The sequence below is a fragment of the Parasteatoda tepidariorum genome, chromosome 2, assembly GCF_982258835.1.
Source record: "Parasteatoda tepidariorum strain Cologne lab strain chromosome 2, Ptep-v5.0, whole genome shotgun sequence".
Lineage (NCBI taxonomy): Eukaryota > Metazoa > Arthropoda > Arachnida > Araneae > Theridiidae > Parasteatoda > Parasteatoda tepidariorum.
Window position 1 is genome coordinate 95,785,157 of NC_141756.1, and position 20,956 is coordinate 95,806,112.

General features: G+C 29.6%; 1 protein-coding gene across 1 annotated transcript; it reads left to right on the top strand.

The window, feature by feature from the left end:
• The first annotated feature begins 15,279 nt into the window (after positions 1 to 15,279).
• Positions 15,280 to 18,300, top strand: LOC147815927 (uncharacterized). Its single transcript, XM_087156163.1, has 3 exons — positions 15,280 to 15,757; positions 16,782 to 16,895; positions 17,920 to 18,300. The coding sequence occupies exons 1-3, from the start codon at positions 15,618 to 15,620 to the stop codon at positions 18,074 to 18,076; spliced, it is 411 nt and encodes a 136-aa protein (XP_087012289.1). The 5' UTR covers positions 15,280 to 15,617; the 3' UTR covers positions 18,077 to 18,300.
• The last annotated feature ends 2,656 nt before the right edge of the window (positions 18,301 to 20,956 follow it).

Sequence of the window (20,956 nt, forward strand, 5' to 3'; positions counted from 1 at the left end):
TGTGAAATATAAATCATTTTATACTTTGCCGGCTAATTTTACGCATTCTATACAATACGTAGTCATACTATACAATGCCGGATTTCATAGTTTGCCGGTAACATACATACTATGGATATAACGTGGTTTGGGTCCATATGAGATTTTTTTCTTAAATCTTCTCACAAGTAATATCTCTAGACATATTTAAACAAATTGACACTCAGTTTGAATTAGGAAACCAGTTTAAAATTAATAATGCTTTTTAATAAATTATATTAGAAAAAAATAGCAAATGTGCACCCTTATATTAGCGATATGCATATACAGAACTTAGACTTGTTTCTGAACTAAGAAGTTCTTTTTTTTTCTTTACTTTTTTTTATTCCTTTTTCTTTTTTAAATTTCTTAACATATGAAAGTTCACTTTTGATTATGAAACAACTTTCAAAAAAATTATTTGTATTTTAAAAAATTCTGAAAGTATCCATCGTTGCGTTTGAGATAAATAAAAATGTTCTGAGATCAGCGTGCTTTTCATAAAACAAGTTTCTTTTCTTAATTTTCTGTTACTAATAGTAAAATTATTTTCGAAAGAAATTCTCATTGAAAAAAATTATAAAATATTCGAAAATTGTCCATTTTTATGTTAACGATACACAAATACTCAGCGCTTATCACGTTCTAAACTTAACAATTTCGTTTTTATTGCTCTAATTATTTATTAGCATATGAGCAATTCTACAAATAAACGCCAATTAGGCGGCTGCACTATTTCTACATGAATTTTCTTCCTTTTTACACCCTAAAAAGCCAAGAAAAAATCGTGAACATGAAATTTTTTATTTGTGATATACATTAAATATGACATACTCCTTCTGACATACTCAGATAAATCTGAGCCAATTATTCAGATAAAAAGATTTTTACATAAATGTAATGTATTTATAGAGATTTCATGCTATAAGATTATATTTTAGTATAAAAAACAAAAATAAAAAAATTTAATCAAAGTTCGTAAATTGAAGAAATTGGGAAAGATTTAAAATTGGTATTTTGCCATTTAAAGTATGTCACAAAGAAAAAATTTCATGTTCAATATTTTTTCTTGCTTTTTTAGGGTGTAAAAAAGAAGAAAATTCATGTAGAAATAGCCTGCAACCCCCCCTCCCCCCCCAAAAAAATTAAATATTTGTTTGGCCGCCTAATTTGCTTTTATTTGTAGAATTGCTCATATGAGCAATTCTACAAATAAACGCAAATTTTTATACTAAAATATAATCTTAATTTTTTTTTGGCCGCCTTATTGGCGTTTATTTGTAGAATTGCTCTCATGTATGTGTGTTTTCTATGTAATTGAGGCCCATTTATAATTATAAACCAAATTTCAAAGAAATTTTGCATCGTAAAAAAATATGCTTTGGTTTTAACAACTCCGCTATTAGTATTTTTTGTAACTATTTATGACCATATATGGATATTCCATAAAATTTGTAACACAGAGATACTTAGAAAAGCAAAATAGAAACCAATTGAACTAGGAATTAAAAAACGAAAATGCAATTGGTCATGTTCTACCTGAACCTCAGAAATTTGAAATAAAACAAGCTTTTGATTTGAACCCTGAAGACAACAAAAAAAGAGGCCGGCCTAAAAATACTTGGTTGTTGTTGTTGTCGACGGCTATTAAATCAGAGGGGTGTGATTGCTCTTGTTTTTAAGTGGCGCCATCTATGTCCAAGAATTCGACTTATACCACACCCATTTTATAGGGCAGACCCATTCATTCATCCACAGATCGTAATTTTGACCTGAATCAGAGAACGATCAATCTCCAATTCAGTACCCCCAGAGAAATAATGGAATACTCGGTGAAGGACGATTATAAATGAATTGAAAACAATGGGCAAAGACATGGAGAGATGCAAAGTAGAGTAACAAAGAACAAATAGAATGAGATGAAGAGGAATGGTAGATGCTCAATGCTCCAATTCGGAGTGAAGAGGAACATGTATATGTATGCTTGTTCTATTGATATACAGCATGAGAAACTATACTTTCAAACTTTTTTATTAAATCATTCATTTAACAATCATGTTCTGTAGCAGTCAACGCTTTGCGATCTATTTTGTTGTCATCCAAAAATTTATATATGTTCTCCCACGATGCCTCTTCCAAAGCTGTTTCTCGAGATAAAGTTCATACAAATTCTGAAAGTATAATATACACATATTAGTTTTATTTAACCACAGTACTGAAAATATAATGAATCATTCAATCAATAGCGAATTGTTTAAAGTTTTCGTGATTGCATTAAATTATCTTTGTATATTATTATCTTATTTAGAAAATTCTAATGTGTAGAATTAATGAATAATAAGCATTCTTAAGAAAGATTTATTTTTGTTTCGTTTTTAAAAATTTGAATTGTATTTGTAAATTTTTTTTTTGTAACGAATTATTATGTAATTTTTTGATTCAATTTTATGATATTAAACATAGACCTTATAACTATAAGCTTATTATTCGTAGAAAAACTGCCTACACTAGCTCATTTTTGAGCGAAATTTTATTAAATCTTTGACAAAACTCAATCACTTTTTGAACTTAAAATTTTGTAATTTACTGGGCAGAAATAGTTTGTGGCTTACAACTTCGGATATTTAGTAGAAAATCATATTCTGTTTTTCTTCTTTCGGTACTTAATGAGTCTTCTTTTTTTTGTCGATAACATAAGAATAAATTATTTTAAGTCTTACGTTTTTATTTAAATTTTTTTTTGTGTACTCTTTAGTTTTTTCATTATAGTTAATACAAAAATAGTTATTTTCGAATTATATGTTTTGTGTAAAAAGAAAATACGAAGCATTTAATGTGTTTCTTTTTTTTAAAGTTAACAGTAGAATAATTAATTTTAAATTTGACGTTCTGTTGATAAAAGAGCATTAAGAATCAACAAATGTTTTTTTTTGTTCATCAAAAGTATCTCCTTTTTTTCATTTATATTGCAAAATTATTCTGTATTTACGTATTATTTAAATTTGATAGCTTCTAGAAAACGTTTCTTTGAATCGTCGAATATTTTTTCTCTTGATCTAACTATTTCGAATTTGATTTTCATGTAAAAAAAAAAAAACGAATCATCGAATGTGTTTTTTTTTTTTAAGTTTTCAAAATAATAATTTTTGCATTTGATATTTTGTTCTAAAAACAATTTGAATAATAATTAATGATGTTTCTATTTTCTTTCCTAATTTATATAAAAAAATTATTTTAAATTTTGTAATTTAGATGCATTTTTTTCGAATCCTCACATGTGTTTTCTTTTTTTTTATTGATATTATGAAATTCAAATTTGTTTTTTTTTTTCACAAAAGTTTGTCCATTTTTATACTAAACATAGAAATTATTTAATTTTAAATTTGATGTTTTATTTAAAACATAAGAATCGTCATATTTTTCAAAAAGAGAAGTAGTTAGGAAACTTTTTCAGAAAAAAAAATACTATACCTGTTTTGAAAAGATGTAGAACGCTGAAGCATGAGTAGACAACTGAATATTCATCGTAGTCAGTATCCAATAGTTAGACTTAAATGGCACTTAGGACGGGGAAAAAATAAAAAATCAGCTTTCCAAAAATAACTAAGATTGTAAAAATTTAATACAACAATGTCGATTTTTGAATGAAAATATATCAGTTTAGACTTTGAACTGACTCATCACAAAGTTAATTGGAGAAAATAAATGAGCGTAAATTTAGAATGAATAATGTTTTGATTTCAAATTCAAAAAATGTGAGAAAAAAAGTTTTAACTTTTTAAGTCATGTTTTACTTTTGCTTTTAATATTGAGTCAAAACCACCATAAACTTAAATTTAGATTAAGTCCTTTTTCAAAGAAAAGTTTAATACAGTAGTTCAGTTTATTGAACTTAAAGAAAATGTTTATTTGACATTTCGTTTTTTTTCCATAAAATTATTGGTGCCTCAAAATTGTACTTTTTTTAAAAGCAATAAATTAATTATACGATTATGACTGACAGCTCAGTTTGTTTCCTAAAATCACTGTCCCCTATCACGAAGCACAGCAAATATATATTCTACATGGAGTTTTAGTTATACAGTATAGATACTGAAAGCTTACTTATGTTTTTTTACTTTGAATATTTTCATCGTAAAAATGCTCTCCCTTAGTTTACTCGTCCTTTAGTTTATTTGTTCCTTAATTTACTTGTCCCTTAGTATAATTAAACTGGCCACATATTATTTTACTTTTACAAGTAAGTTTTTATTTTATCATTCATGACTCCTCTAAGGTCAATATTTAAAATAATGAGAGTGTTGAAGTTTAGGCAATATATATATATATATATATATATATATATATATATATATATATATATATATATATATATATATATATATATATATATATATATATATATATATATATATATATATATATATATATATATATATATATATATATATATATATATATATATATATATATATATATATATATATATATATATATATATATATATATATATATATATATATATATATATATATATATATATATATATATATATATATATATATATATATATATATATATATATATATATATATATATATATATATATATATATATATATATATATATATATATATATATATATATATATATATATATATATATATATATAAAATTTTCCTTCTTCTTTTTTTTTAAATGGCGGGCACTTGGGGGTTGTCCCATTGGCCACAGGAGTGCCAGAACTGCTATTCTCTTCTCGTTACCCAGTGGGCACCTGTGGCGAAACAACGGTGCCCACTGGTGGAGCAATGTAGCCCTCTTCACACAACCACAACCCGTTTATAGGGCGTTTAGGCAAAATATTATTTTTCAACATTTCTTCAATTGTTGTTCCCTTAAAAGTTTGGCTGTCCAATTAAAAGTATGGTTAATGGCTGCTAGAGAGACAAAGTCAATAATTGATACTTTCTTACTGACTTAAAATGTTCTTTTTTTTTAATAAAAAGAATTTTAGGAAAAAATTAAAAGTAAAACTATCAATTATTGGATCACATAAAGCTATTTAAACTGTCACTATTCGTACAAATTTATAAATTAGCATCTTCAAAAAATATGAGCACTCAAAAATAGACGCCTATTCTCTGGACTCGTCATTTGTGAATGAGAAAACAAAAGTGGTTTGGAGCAGAAATCTTAAAGTTGCCAACGAGAGAAAAATGGGAAATAAAAGTGAAGAACAAAACTAGAAAACCTCGATAGTTGAAAGTGAAACAGAAAATGAAAAGTAGATAAAGGTGAAAAAAACAAATCTATAAAAACAGCAGTGGTCGAGAGAGACAAATCGAGACAAAATGCATTTCCACGGGCTATTTTGCAGGCGAAATAAATCAACATTTATCACCATCTTCATATTTTTATAAACAAATAAAATTTTATATCATCAAGTATATCTTTCCTCATTTCATTGACCAATTATACTGCGTATAATTAATCTTTCTTTTGATGAATAGTAAATAAAAATGATTTTTGTTTCATTATTTTCTAATTACAGCCTACCGGAAAGTGCTACAGACAATGAAAAAAAATCTAAAATTTAAACTATTGAAAAATTTTTAATAGCCTTAGCACATTCTTGACAAACAACAAGTTCAAAGGACCGAGGTTCGAGTTGGAAGAAAGGTGAGTCAAATCAGAAATTCGAAAAATCACTTTCTGAACAGGAAAGATGGAACCGATTCAGAGTAAATCGATTAAGTTTTTTTGCTTTGAAAAAAATTGAGGCGCTTTTTTATATCTTTTCTGGCCTGATTATTTCCTTAATTTTAAAAGTTATTTCAGATATGAATCAATTGTAGTAGTAGTAGTTTATTTACGTCGCACCAGAATTCGCACAATGGGCTATTGGTGACGCTTGGAATGCATTGCTGAGGAAGCTCTGAAGACATGTCATTACAATTTTGATCCTCGGTAAAGGGCATGACTTTTCCACTTTGGTAGTCTGACGACCTGCGAGCTAAGTCGAACAGTTTAACACGGACCGATACCGCGCAACCTAGGTACATTCGCAGATAATCCAAATGGATCATCCACTCACTCACTGACGGCAGCCAGTGATGTTTGATTTAGGTGATCTACTGGGAACCGTATCTTACGATCAGTACAGCGAGAAACAAATATAAATTGTATCTGTTGTTTTGACGGGTTTTTGTTTCTTTATCATACGAGTGTTTCTGATTGGTTATTCGATGCTTGCTTGTATATATGAGACAAGCCAAAATATAGGTTTGTAAGAGTTATGTTAAGTAGAGTAGATAGAGTATTCTCGTTAATTATAATTTCCCGAAGTTGTTATGTGCTGTTTTTATATTCTATTCTTTTAATTAACACACTGTTGAACGGTGACGAGTTTACTTGTCATTACACTTGCGTTAATCTTTTCAATTTATGAAATTTAGAGCAATACTCCAAAGTTTGATTTCATTTCATTCCGTATGAATAGAATTCACTGGAGTTTATTTAGAATGATTTACTTTTCCGTATATAATTATATTATTATAAGATGACAAGATCCATGTAAAATTGTCGGTCAACAAATTAACAGTTATCTGTTGAAGATGACTCTTCAATTTTTCTTGCTTGTCAATTTACACTACGCCATAAACTCTATTATTCCTTTCATATTGCGTGTGATTGCATAATGATATTTAATTGCTATTAATTTATTATTTACGATTTTTTGCTCCACACAAGGAGTTTCCATTAAGTTAGTATAACAACAAGGTTTACAAAAACGGCGTATCAAAAAGTGTTTTAATATTTTAAAATGATGAATCAAAATTTTTGTACTCAGAAAAAATATCTATTAGATACCGAAATTTGGATTTTTTCTCAGCTTCATACATTCCACAGCTTGAGTGTAGAAAACCTTACAAAAAGATACATTCTATATTTTTCAGGTCGGTCAAGCAAATCTTTATTGATTACTTACAATATATATTTAAAATTACATCATTTACAGAAAAAAGTACCTTATTATTCCTTTTGCAACAAATTTTTGTTTCAAATTTTCTTCAAAAAAATTTTCTTTTTGATGAGGATCATGAATTTTTTTTAAAGAAATAATAAACAATCATTTTATTCTTATAAAAATTTATACATTTGAAAACACTTCATAAAAGAAGTTTGAATAACTGAATTAAAAGCTATGTTCATTTTTGTAACGTCGTCAATAGTCAGTTGTGCAGCTCTAGTGCGACATAAATAAAATACTTCTGTTAATACACTTCCGTAAAAATGCATTTCGAGCTTTAAAAATTCGCTGAATCATTGAGTTGAGTTAAGTTGAATTTAGAGTTTAATGACGCAAGATCCAAAAGAGAATATGCATTCACACATCACACTACAGAAGACAACACACAGAGAAATATCCATGCCCTGAGCGAGATTCGAACACCAAGCCATTGGCTTCGCTGTCAGGCACGCTAACCACTCGGCCACCTACCGGCAAATTGTTAAAGTAGCCAGTAAATAGGTAGGAAATTAAACAATAGATTGCGTATAAATAAAATAATTTAATATCAGTATAGTAAAAAATGCGGTGTAGTGCCTTTTTGATTTTGGACGATCTAAAAGGATGTGCTGAAAAATACTTTATTTAGGGATAGTGTAGATTCTCTCAAGTGCTGTTTGTCTAAGAACAGCAGAGTGATCATTACAGGGAAGCTTAATGAAGTGGATCGGGAAGTTTCGAAACAGCTGGGCGAATGTGGAGCGCGAGGTGGTAGCGGTAGACGGCCTTTCTGTACTCTCGACGTGTTTCACACTCGTTCAGTCGTTTCGGAACTTTTCGAACCACTCCTTCAAACTGCTGTAGAGGTTTTCTATGCACTCTGTGACAACAATAAGTTCAAAACTGAAGTATATTAATAATTTTAACATTGATGCAGATACTTAAGCTATTATTGCAGTGAGGTACTAATTTGTTTTCTTTTTCAAATAAATTAATCTTCATTGTTTTTAATTTTGCCCCTGCAGATTTCTAATTTGCTTATGCGTAAATTTGACCTAATTCGAATATCTAAATTTGTCTATGAGTAAATTTGAACTTGAATTGAATTCGAAGCATTAAGACTCCATAATTTTGGCTGTTTTCTAAGTCACAATCTCAGTGCTTTAACTATTTTAAAGTTTTTAAAACTTTAACTGGAATATTAAACACTTTTCATTTCTTGTAATGAAATTAAATACATGCATCCGCAATGTTTAGTTTTGAGACAGTTCTTGCATTTTTTGTTATCTCTATAGTTGTATTGTATCTTGTATTTCTCTTTAAATGTAAATAATCTGTTTCGCTGAAATGTAGATTTTGTAAAATATTGTTTTAATCTGAAACAATGTAACTGTTATAGATACTAATAAAAGAGAATGTTTTTTGAATGTGTTTGTATTCATTGATATAATTCCTATCACTTGAAAAAAGTTTTAAACACGAGGCACACTTTACTCTTAAGAAAATGATTTTATTGTAAGCACTTACGAATGGGTTGGATATGAAAATCTTGTATGATGGTTTAAAGCATCCCATATAAATGTATAGACCTCTTCAGTGGGGGGAGGGAGGGAAAACTTTAAATTCACTTCAAAATTAACTATAACTGATATAAATTTAGTTTAAACGGCAGTTTCAATAATTCCTCCGAATTTACTAAATCTACGTTAGCTTTTGTAGAGTAATTTTGAGTATTTTAACTTTAAATGTGCTGTGCTAGTTTCTGAATATATTATTCTTTTGTAAAGAGACTTTTAGATAAATGGAGGTTCCAGAACTCGAGAGGACTTTCTGACCTCCTTTAATTTAAATTTTAGATTTCTAAACTCTTTCGGTTTTACCTTGAGTGAAATTTTTATATAGCGCAGCAAAGACCATGTCTTTGCTTTGTAGACTGACTATACATCCACTCCATATTAATGAAAGAGTTAAGCTGAGGACATACAGAAAACTTATCATTTGGGATTAGATTTGGTTCAAATGTCGGAAAATTCACGAAATTATCTGTTCTTAATACGTTATCATTACGTCTTCTTAATCCTGAATTTTTCACAATTTTTTAAAATTAACTCAGATTTATTTATTTCTCAACCTCATTACTGAAGTTAGTAATGTCAATAGCATAGCGGAACAGGATACTTTGGAGTCTGCTGAGAAATTCTTGCTTATCAAATATCTGTAAAAGTCTTAGAAAAGAGCAATTGCAGGGGCCGTAAACCTAGATAATTGCACTTAAACCAGTGTTAGTCTATAATTCAATTAATAAGAATTTTTTAAAAAAATTTCCCTTTATTTTAAAGAAATTATCAAAACTTAAAAAAGTAAAATATTTCAATAAAAAAATATGGTGGAAATTATAGTTTGTGCTCTCCACCAACAACCTTGTTGCAGACATGGGTTGACACTCTCCTTTTCTGTCATGAACAGAATAAAAAATATGGAGCATAGTAGAATGCAGAAAAAACTTAGAAAGCAAAATTATGGCGCATTGACCTGAATTTCTACAACTGAGCCGTGGTGGCTCAGGAGATTGAGTGTTCGCCTTCTTATAATGTGACTCTGGTTCGAATCTCATCGATGACTTGTCGATACGAATTCCGCATCCGGCTCAGACTGACCATGACGGAACATGAGTTAGTCCCCTTGCCTTCAGGCTAACCGTGAGAGGTTCTCGTGGTCTTCCTCTCCATATAACGCAAAAGTGGGTTAGTTCCATCAAAAAGTCCTCCACGAAAACAAGTTTCTCCCAATACTTGATCCAGGAGTTCCCTTGTTTTCCGGATTGGGTTCAAAATGACAAGGCTACGGAGGTGAGCATTAGTAATCGTAAACCCATAAATTGGGTCGGCTGTTATAAAATACAATTTCTACTTGTTTAAACTGAGTATTCAACGACGATTAAAACATATCTCTAAAAATAACGCGTGTAACGCACTACCACCTCTCATAACTCAATTTACTATTAACGATGCTGTGAGTGAGGTAGTGAGACTATAGCGAGAATTTCTGTCATTCGCAAAACTGGCTGTATTCTGTAACATAAATAAGGGCTTGCTTTTGTAGGTCGGAGTCCGAAAAATTCTTACCCGAGCTCGAGATACACAGGATAGAACAGTGATTACCAACTGGCTGCATCCGATCCTCGAAGGCTTTTTTTGTGCACCGCGAACCAAAATATATTAGTTTTCGTTATTTTTGCAGACAATTTTCGTAAAAAATCTATATGGGTTTAAAATACTTTACTTTCGTTTAAAAAACATAATTTCTTCGTTTCTGTGAAATTTAATATACCAACGGTGCAAAAAATTTACTTCTCAGGGTTTGCATCCAAGAAAATATTTATTCAAACACAAAAATAATCATGTATGTACCACTTTTTTATTTTGTGAATAAAATTTTGTATGTCCGTTTCAGAAATTTTCTCGAAGAAATTCTCTTATTTAACTTTTTGAAACCACTCATTTTGGACGAAATTATTTACATTTGTAAATTTTAAAAAGCATAAAAGAGGGAATAAATATCATGTTTTATTTAAATTCCTTGAATTAAATATCACATGAGCGGATAAGGAAAAAAAAATTTAATTTCAGATGCTCGACAAAATTTTTTTTTTTGCTATAATTCCTAATAAGTCGAAAAAAATGTTAACTGTTAATGTACAGCAATATTTAATGTTCTTTTAAACATAAAAGAGTCCTATATAAAATTTTGATAAAGTTATGGCCCGCCATTTGATTGGTGTTTTTAATTGCGGCCCCCGGCCAAAGAATATATAAGTGAGTGTGTAAGTTGGAAACCCCAGGGATAGAACCAGAGTCCATTAGAGCCTGAGATATACGTCTAATAAGGAAATTAGTAATTTAAAACCTTTTATCGTAATTAAATTTTTACACGTAATAACTGAACACAACGTTTGCTTAAAAGTAGTTTAAAAAAAATGATGAACATTTTATCTGGAGTTAGAGCCAACCCAAGCCCAAAACCTATTCAGTAAACGAGTCTGAGCCCGTTTTGGGCGGTATTCTGTTAGACGATTGTTTAGTTATCTTGAGTTAAATCTGTCATGACTCTATTATTTCCAAACCGATGGATTTCGTGTTGTTCTTTATAATTTTTTATCAGTTTTAGGTTTTAATTTAATGTGAAATTCAATTTACTTATTAAATTGAATTTAAATTTCAGCTAATTAAGGAACAGTTTATCGCATAAAAATCTTTCTATTTCTTTTTGTACTAAAAACCACAGTATCCAAAGCAATGCATTTTTCAATGCCATAAAGAATTAAAATTAAATTCTGCTTATATTTTTTCAAGAGGTTTCTCCCTCCTTTTCGCATTCTCTTTTGCCCTTACGTTTGAACATCTATGCTCAAATTCAACTATATTGTTACCGATATTTGATATCTAATGCTATGGCGGCTGTGGATTTGCAAAAAGTAAAAATATTCAACACACACAATGAGAGAATATATGTGTTATTTAGCTTTTATCTTAAGCTTCAATTGTACCTTTTATTTTACACTTATGTTACTTTAAAAATATTTGGTGTACTACTTTAACTAGTTTTTATTTAATGTTTTTTGTTACTGTAGAGACCATTGGTTTTAAATTTTTTACCAAAAAAATTAAACATTCTAGCAACATCTCGTTGAGGGTTATAGAGAGTCAAAAAGATTGAAACTTCACAATTTTGGAGCAAACACCAAAATAGTGGTAATGCATCCAGCAAAGAGCATCGACCGCCTTTACTTCCCAGCCAAAATTTGTACCTATCGTTTAAGTTGGGTAGACTTTAAAATGCTGCCGGAGATCGAACCCAGACTGTCATCATGATAGCTTAGTTCTGCCAGATTAGTTTATATATTAGTTTAACCAGTCTACTATCGGCTTTCAAAATTTTTACTAAAGTTGATATTTAAATTTCTTTCTCAAAACCACTAAATACGTACATGAATATGTGAGTCAGTTCGTTTCGCAGCACTGAATAAAAATGATATATAAAATAAACAAATAATTAAAATAAATAAAATAAATTTATGTAAAATTATGTAAAATCAGTATAGTGCGGTGGGGAAGTGGAACCCATATTTGCCCTAAGTGTAGATAAACTATTTGAGAAGGCTTAAATTTAAAGAGTCAATTTCCTAAAAAATGAATTTTTTATAAAGAAAATAATAATCTCCTCCCTTTTTTATACGTTTTATTTAAAGCAAAGTTAAAATAATTTCTTCTATGTCAATTGCGTCCTTTGAATAAATAAAAGTGTATACGGGAAATCAGTTTTTTTAAACTTATTTCTGAAATTGATCATTAATTTTACTTTTTATTGCATTTAGTTTACAGTAACCAACTTTTAAAAATACTTAGTAACAATACTTAGCATAGAAACTTTGACAACAATGAGAGTTATATAAAAATTTTATGAAAGATATTATTTAAACAATGGTTCACATTGTTGCAAAAGATGCATCTGTTAAAAAAGTGTTTTTTTTACTCATTCTTGTTTGAGATTTCTCAAATGCTGGTTGTCTTTTGTGAGATTAAAAAGTGAGAATTATGGATAAAAGCGATTTATATCGTTTTGCTCTTTTGAATCATTGGAGAAAGGAAAGGGAAAAGTATCCCCGACCTAATCGTAAGTGTATAAAAACATACATTTCAATCTTTTTTCAAACGCTTTATTATTTATTGATATGGACCTAGAATATTGTTAAAACGATATGAAACTTCCTTACAGAGATAAAAAAATTTCCCAGAAACCTAAATTTAATGAAGATTGAGAAAATTTCGTAAGCATTAAAAAAAAAATTGACAAAAAATGTTTGAGCATATTTTATAAATGATATTTTTGACCTAAATTGAAAAAACAACTTTATGGATAATTTAATATAACTTCTCTTTTTAAAATGGGTGATCCAATTTCACTTTTGGTGCACTATATTAAGTAACAAATAAAGAAATGTTCAAATAGAAATTTGGAGGGAAAACAGGTTAGAGTATAGAATTGGGTATCGCTTGGATTTTGAATTCCAATCTGAAGCTTATCCTAAATGTTAAATTTGTCATTCTCCAGTTATTTCTATCCAGATTTCTTATCTCCTATTTTGCACAATTTCTCGAAAACAAAAAAAAAATCTCAATTTGAAACAGTTTTCCCTGTTTTCTGTATCAAAACATTAAAAAAAAATTCCAGATATAGACTTGAAAAGTGGCAACCAATTGTACATTTTTACTGAGAAATATAAATATGATATAGATTTTATGTTCTTCTATATCTGATTCAAACATTTTAAAAAGTCAAAATATTACGTTCGAATGTTATTTAACCATTTGTGTCATTAATTCACAATAAATAAAAACTGGTAAAAATATCTATCCCAATGTGTTCAAAAACTACGACATATTGTATGTTATTTCAAGTTAATGCCGGATGGAGTATTTGCACACCTTAGTACAAGTAGTTAACTGTAAACTACATTAAATAATTAAGGTTACACCAGCCTAAGATACTTTTAATCCATTTGCAAAACATTTTCGCCAAACTTGGCATACATTTGAAAATCGCCAAACGATAAATATATTTTTGTAACAACCGAAAAGAAAAGGTAAAAGTTTGATTTCGATATTGTAATGCTGAATGAGATGCCTCAAATGCATTAAATTACTTTTGCATTAACAGATGCATTAAATTACTTTTGCATCCAAAAATACTCGCATCGGCGCATTTTGATATCGCCAGTAAGTGTTGGTGAGAGTTTGTTATGTTCTTCCAATACCTCTTAGAAGGCCTCTGCAAGGGTTACCATAAGTAGGAAATTTGATCCTTTAGTACTCCAAACGTAATGACATCTTTCGCATTAACCACCACTGAGCAACTTAGTAACCCGAACATGGAGAAAACGTACTTATTCTTGGATTCCCAAAAATCACCATACTGTTGCCAATGCTGCTTCATTAATTTTAGTAATATAAGCTGCTACTTACACTGTGGTAATGGGATCTAAATCTACTGATATTGGTATTTAGTATAATTAGCTTCTTAAAACTCTCTTAAAGGGATAAAAATGCTTAAATAAAAATGGTAAATTTTGACAATGATGAGTGACTCTTTTGGCAATTACACAATGCCAAATGACACCGAATATAGTTAATATTTATATTGAATTTTAAAAAGCGGATTTGCTTAATATAATAACGCTAAGTCACCAGGAAGCTCGAAGACCTATGTTAAAATTAATAAAATAAGAATTAAAGAAAAATTAAAATTATTTAAGCTTCAATAAATGTGTCGGTACATGGTTTTCAATTCTGCGCATGATTAAGCAGTGTTGATTAATACCGTTTATTTATTATATACAGCGTACGAAAAACAACCATACCGATATTTTTTTAAACTTTTTTTTTTAATAAAATGGAGGCTTCCAAAAATACACACCTTTTTCAAAGAAGATTTTCTACCCTTTTCATGAATTTCTTTTATTATTGAACAGAATAAACACTTCAGAGATTATTTTAAAACTAGTTTTTATTTAAATTATAGAATTTAATTTTAATTAATATTTCAGCATATGAGAATGGTAGCGAATTCGAAGATGAATTCGATTTGGATGATATTGAATTGGGTGAAATTGATTTGTAAGTAGTTGTCATATCCCTAAAATTTTATGCCTTTTGTCATAATTTTACTTCTTTTTTTTTCAGTATAAAGGTACCCTTTTGAGAGTATTTGAAAAATTTATACAGAAAGCAAGAACGCAATTAAAAAACAACGAGACACCCTTTGTGGTCGTATGAAGTTTATACATGGGTGTCATGCTGGTCGGAATTAATTTTCGTTGAACGAACAGTAACACATAATATTCAAAATTATGAAGGAAAAATAAAATTTATTAATTCTTTTTTAAGCATTAGATATATCTAACACAATAATATGTTTTAGTTTCATGTAAAAATTATGTTTTATAGTTCTCGTGTGTTATCTTTCAAAGCAGTCTCCAATATGAAATCCAGGTTTTCGAGAACATGTGTCGCAATAATGATTAGTTAGGCGTCTTCCGCCTTTTCTGTTTGAACATACAGAACAATCTTTACTCTTTACATCTTCTCAGTGGCACAATAGATGTAGTTTGCCTTTACGATTGGCTAACATCTTTGCTGTGGTGACTGACCTCAAACATATGACTGAAATGGTAAAAAAGCGTTGGTGACTGAGAGTAGACATACGACCGCAAAGGGTCATACATTAAAGGGCAAACAGTGGTCTTAATGTTTACCTATTTTGGCAACAAAACACTACTGCTGGTTAAAATCGACTAAAATATGATATAAACATAAAATAATGAACAGTCTTTTTCAATAATGCTCACCAAATAATAAAACAGCAATCGAAAACATATTTAAATCAAAATTTCTTAGGATACGCAGTTTTATTTTCCACACTCTTATCCTAAAGAAACTCTGGAAGTCGCCTTCTTTAATAAAAACCTATGACCTTCAGACAGATTTGAAAAAAAATATATTCCTTTTATAATTTTAGTGATGATGAATGCATGATGGAGTTAAGAGCTGAGGTGCCATCATCTGATGATGATGAGGTTGGGGATGATGATGATGAGGATAATAAAGTTGGGTATGAGGTTGAGGATGAGGATGATGATGATGAGGGTGATGGAGTTGAGGAGCTGAATAGGTATGTTAATTAGAATATTTCTTAATGGCTGCTTAATATTTTAGTTAGAATGATCTTCAGTGTTTGAGTTATTTTTCACCGTTTTTCAGAAGACACTTTCATAACTATTTTTAAATAAAATATTAGCATAAAATTGTAAGTGACTACACATCGGTTTTTAAGTTTTATTAATCCCTATGAATCGAAGGTACAGATGATTAAAAATGAATTTATTGAGCATGAACAGAATTAAGGCGTGCAGCTATTTAAAAGATTAAAATCTTTGCTTTGACGAAGAAAAAATTATTTTTCAAGGACATTAACTTTACAGGAGTTTGCTTAATAAAGTGAAATAATTAAAAATGCAAGTGCTGAAGGAATGACAATGTTGCTTGTATAAACCCAATTTTCTGGAAAGATTAAATAATTCGTAAATAAATAAATTTTTATTCAGTGGTATAAGGTATAAACGATCTAAACAATTTTATACAAGAAAAAACATTTATTTAGATAAAATAAAATATTAAAATAAATTACAACTTAACATATTTCTTGAAGATTTTTTTTCATTATTTTATACTTTTTAAGGTATTTTCTTTATAACCATGAGTATTTTTTATAAAGTCTGTTAATGGATTCCCGAAAAGAAACAATATAGAGCGAATAAAAAACGAAATCTCTGTTTCTTAAGTTTTAAATAAAAGACGAATGAGGCAAATGACTAAATAGTAAACATAATTTTTTTAACTGAAAAATCTTTTTAAATGCTAGGCCACGATTTTGGAATTTACTTATAAATGCTACTGTAATTATCACCCCTACAAAAATCTATAATGGCCATTTTCTTATTAAATAAATAATTAACACAAAATATAAAATAAATAATTACACATATAGCATTTTTAAAACATCTGATCGTTGATAAGTTAATAAATTCTCTCTCTTTAGAAATATATCTCAACTTTAAAGAAAAATTTATTGAGCAAAATAACTTTATTGAATTTTAAGTTATATATTTATTCCCTTTTCTTTTTTTTTCTTTTAGTGAGGAATTGACTTACCCAACATTCCTATTCAGTGATGTACAGATAGCGAAACTTTATAAGATGGATGTTGTACACGATAAGGACTCAATCGAATTTGGTATTGAGGACGATAGGTATTTTAACTTTTTCGAAACATTTTAAATATGGACATATATAATTTATATATATATATATATATATATATATATATATATATATATATATATATATATATATATATATATATAGATAGATAGATAGATAGATAGATAGGAATTAAAAAGAAAACTTACGTGAGCAAATCCAATTCCGTGGTTAAGAAATTTTATAACTAAAAATTAACCTTCTCCAATATTCAATAAATATTTTTTAATAATTTCTCTCAAAAATCATCGAGTTAAAATGTTGTATTTGAACTTCGATCTTTTATTTCTTCAAAATTTTGAATTATCCAGTATAATATATTAATACCACACGCAAATCTAGTATTCGGTCCATTCCAAGATAAGTGAGAAATTAAATGTGGTTTTATACTTCAGTACGAAGGCGACTTAAAAATATATATTTTGTAATCTCATATTTGTAATCTTTAATTTCATATTTTGTAATCTGACAATTTTCTTAGGAAAATATATTTAAATCATTTTTGCAAGATGTTCATAAGACGACCGTCGACCGTTCCTATTTCTGTTTTTTTTAGCGTTTTTCTTAATTTTGGGGGGAATTATTTTTAAAAAGGTTTTTTCTTTTTTGGGGGGGGGGTGCTTCTCACATTATTGTATTAATGTATTTTACTTCGGTAAAATTGAGCGAAAAGTCATTTTGAATACTTTTAAGCAATTGGGATAAATTGATTGATGTAAAAGATTTAAATCAGGAAACATTTGCACAAAAGATATCGTCAATAAATTTGAAAAATAAAATCTCCCTAATAAATTCATCACGAAATTGTTTCTCATTGTCGTAAATAATATAACGATTTTGATGATTCTAGAATAAAAATCGAGTTTTCTGAAATCTGTGCATTCGAAACTTTCTCTGATTTTAAATGCATTTTACTCTATACAAAAAGCTTATAATTTAAAATGAAGCTATTTTAACAAAACAAAAAACTGTATTTAGCTTTCTAATAATGTGAGTGCTACTTTTAAATTTTAGATTGAAAAGTCGTGATGGTCCTTTCTTAAGAGACGAAATAGACTTTTGGCAACGAAGTGATATAGAGTTGACCATGAATGAACAATCTGAACAAAAACAGAAAGGATGCTTTCATTGCTTCGCTCGAATGTTCAGGAGACTGTTCAAGAGAAAGTAAATCACAACTTGCCTTAAGTAAATCACGAATTGTCCTTAAGAAAATCACGACTTGTCTTAGTAAATCACGACTTGGTTGCTAGTAAATGAAGATTTTGCTGTAACATCTAAAAAAAATATATTACTGTTCCTTTTCAATGTCTGAAAACTGTTATTCAAGACAATTTAATATGCAAATATTTAAACTGCTGTAATTCTTTAACATCGGTAAATTGATTATCAAATAAATTATAATATTTGCAAGTTCAAAGTGTATTTTATTTTCAAATAGAGTAAGACATACATCTAATTTACAGTCCCTTACCAGTAAAAAGTGATAGTACATATTTCTTCTCATACCATGACGTTACTTCTTTCGACCAATAACCAATTTAATTTTAAAAAGGACAATGGACCTAAATTTGGATCCAAACAAAAATAATTATGATAATAATAATAAGGAATAGCAAGAAATATCTTGTACTGCAACTTTTAAATCAATTTTGGGAAGAGAAACTATCCTTTAAACCTATTATTTCGAAACTTGGCCATATATCGATGCAGTAACATACTAAACTACTACATCAAGCCGCATGGGTCTGGTTCATTTCATCGACAATCACTTCATCGACAGGCCATTTCATCGACACCACTTCATCGACAGGCCATTTCATCGACTAGGTCATTTCGTCGACAGGCCGTTTCCTCGACAGGGTTGTTTCGTCGACAGGCCATTTCGTCGACAGGGTCATTTCGTCGACAAGTCATTTCGTCGACAGGGTCATTTCGTCGACAGGGTCATTTTGTCGACAGGGTCATTTCGTCGACAAGTCATTTCGTCGACAGGGTCATTTCGTCGACAGGGTCATTTCGTCGACAGGGTCATTTCGTCGACAGGGTCATTTCGTCGACAAGTCATTTCGTCGACAGGGTCATTTCATCGACAGGGTCATTTCGTCGACAGGGTCATTTCGTCGACAGGGTCATTTCGTCGACAAGTGATTTCGTCGACAGGGTCATATCTTCGGCAATTGATTTCGTCGACAGGGTCTTTTCATTGACAGGATCATTTCCTCGACAGGGTCATTTCGTCGACAGGGTCATTTCGTCGACAAGTCATTTCGTCGACAAGTCATTTCGTCGACAAGTCATTTCTTCGACAGGGTCATTTCTTCGACAAGTTACTTCGTCGACAGGGTCATTTCGTTGATAGTGTCATGCGTAATTCTGAAACTATTTTAGAGATTTAATCTAAATATTTCTATTATTAATAAGAAAAATGCACTTATTTAATCTTATACTAAAGTAAAATTCTTTATGGCTGTTTATTGTTCCAATTGCACTAAAAGAAGTTCGCTTTTTAAATTAATTAATAGGTAGTTGAGAAGCGTTTAAACGGTTGATGTATCGAAATCTACATTTCTATATCTAAATCGTAATAGCTCGACACTTATTTTCAAGATAGGTAAGGATTGTCTTCAGAACATTACCAAGCATGATATCCGGACCGTGGTCACTAGTTAATATAGTGTGACGTTAACAATCAAATTGTTTTTAATATCAAATCAAATTAATAAAATATATTTTTAGAATTAAAAGTAATAAAAATATATTACAATGAAAATTTAGACACTATTTCAAGCAGGGGAAAGCTAAATTTATTGCTGTAAAAATTTTGAACATTTTTACATAAATTTTAACAAAAACATAGACTTCAGTCGAATTCTCACAGAAATGAAAATAATCATGGACCTAATTATTATATTTGCATAAGTAGAAAAAAAATTCGTCCCGCAGTGGACTGATCGTTAAGACACGGTTCCCAGCAGATCACCGAAGTCAAGCATCACTGGCTGCGGTCAGTGTGCGGGTGGGTGACCACTTGGATTAGTCTGCATAGGGACCGAGGGTGTGTGATATCGGTCCCCGTAAAATGCTCGACTTCGCTTGCAGGTCGTCGGGCTACTGAAGCGAGGGTGCCATCCCCTCTGCAGAGGATTAAAATTGTGATGGCATGTCTTCGGATCATCCTGAGGGATGTTTCCCAGACCATCGCCAATAGCCCATTGTGCAGCTCTAGTGCGACGTAAATGAACAACAACAACAGAAAAATTTTTTTTAGGTTTTTTATGATGGAAAAGTAATTTCTTAATGTTCACTTTAATTGCAATTTTAAACTTTTTGTTCAGCATCGTTAACATTAGGACAGGAATATGCTTATTCGAACAATCGAACTGAGTCTTAGTTTCGTTACTACTATTAAAGATTTCGAAGAACAATAGGAACACGAACTTGATGTTTAGGTATATACCGAGGCGGTTGTAGATTCCCACAATATTTAAAGTGCTACTCACCTTACCAAAAATGTTTAGAAGCACGGGCGTAATGTTGCAAGCGTGTTAGTGTTTGCTCTTCACAAAATGTGTTTTTTCTATTAATAGTGGATTTAATAATAGTATTAATTATTCAATTATAATCTAATATTATCAAATTATACTATTTTTGAATTATACTATTATTATAATTAAATAAAAATAGTATAATTTAATAGGAATAATAATAGTAGTAAGTAAATGATGAATTAATTCATTTTTTATTTGTAGGATTTAAATTAGACACATTTTGTTTAGAAGAAAATTAACAAAAAGTCAAGCCTGGAATTTAAACGTAAGAATCAATAACTCTTACTTTACGAAAAAGAAAAAGAAAATCTTGCAATTAAAATTTGACCAATTTTTTAATAGTATAAATTTTTAACTGATTTTCCGCACAGGATGAAAACACAATTTTCAAACGCTTACTGACAACTATTAGCACGACTTATCGCCAATCAAAATTTTGATTATTTTCTGCTTGAACAAGCCAATCCCGCAGTGGACTGATCGTTAAGACACGGTTCCCA

What these genes read in the sequence shown, in the direction of transcription:
- LOC147815927 (XM_087156163.1), top strand. Translation starts at nt 15,618, where the DNA reads ATGATGGAGTTAAGAGCTGAGGTGCCATCATCTGATGATGATGAGGTT. An exon ending in GGAGTTGAGGAGCTGAATAG is followed by an intron (nt 15,758 to 16,781) that starts GTATGTTAATTA and finishes TTTTTCTTTTAG; the next exon opens with TGAGGAATTGACTTACCCAA. An exon ending in TTTGGTATTGAGGACGATAG is followed by an intron (nt 16,896 to 17,919) that starts GTATTTTAACTT and finishes TTTAAATTTTAG; the next exon opens with ATTGAAAAGTCGTGATGGTC.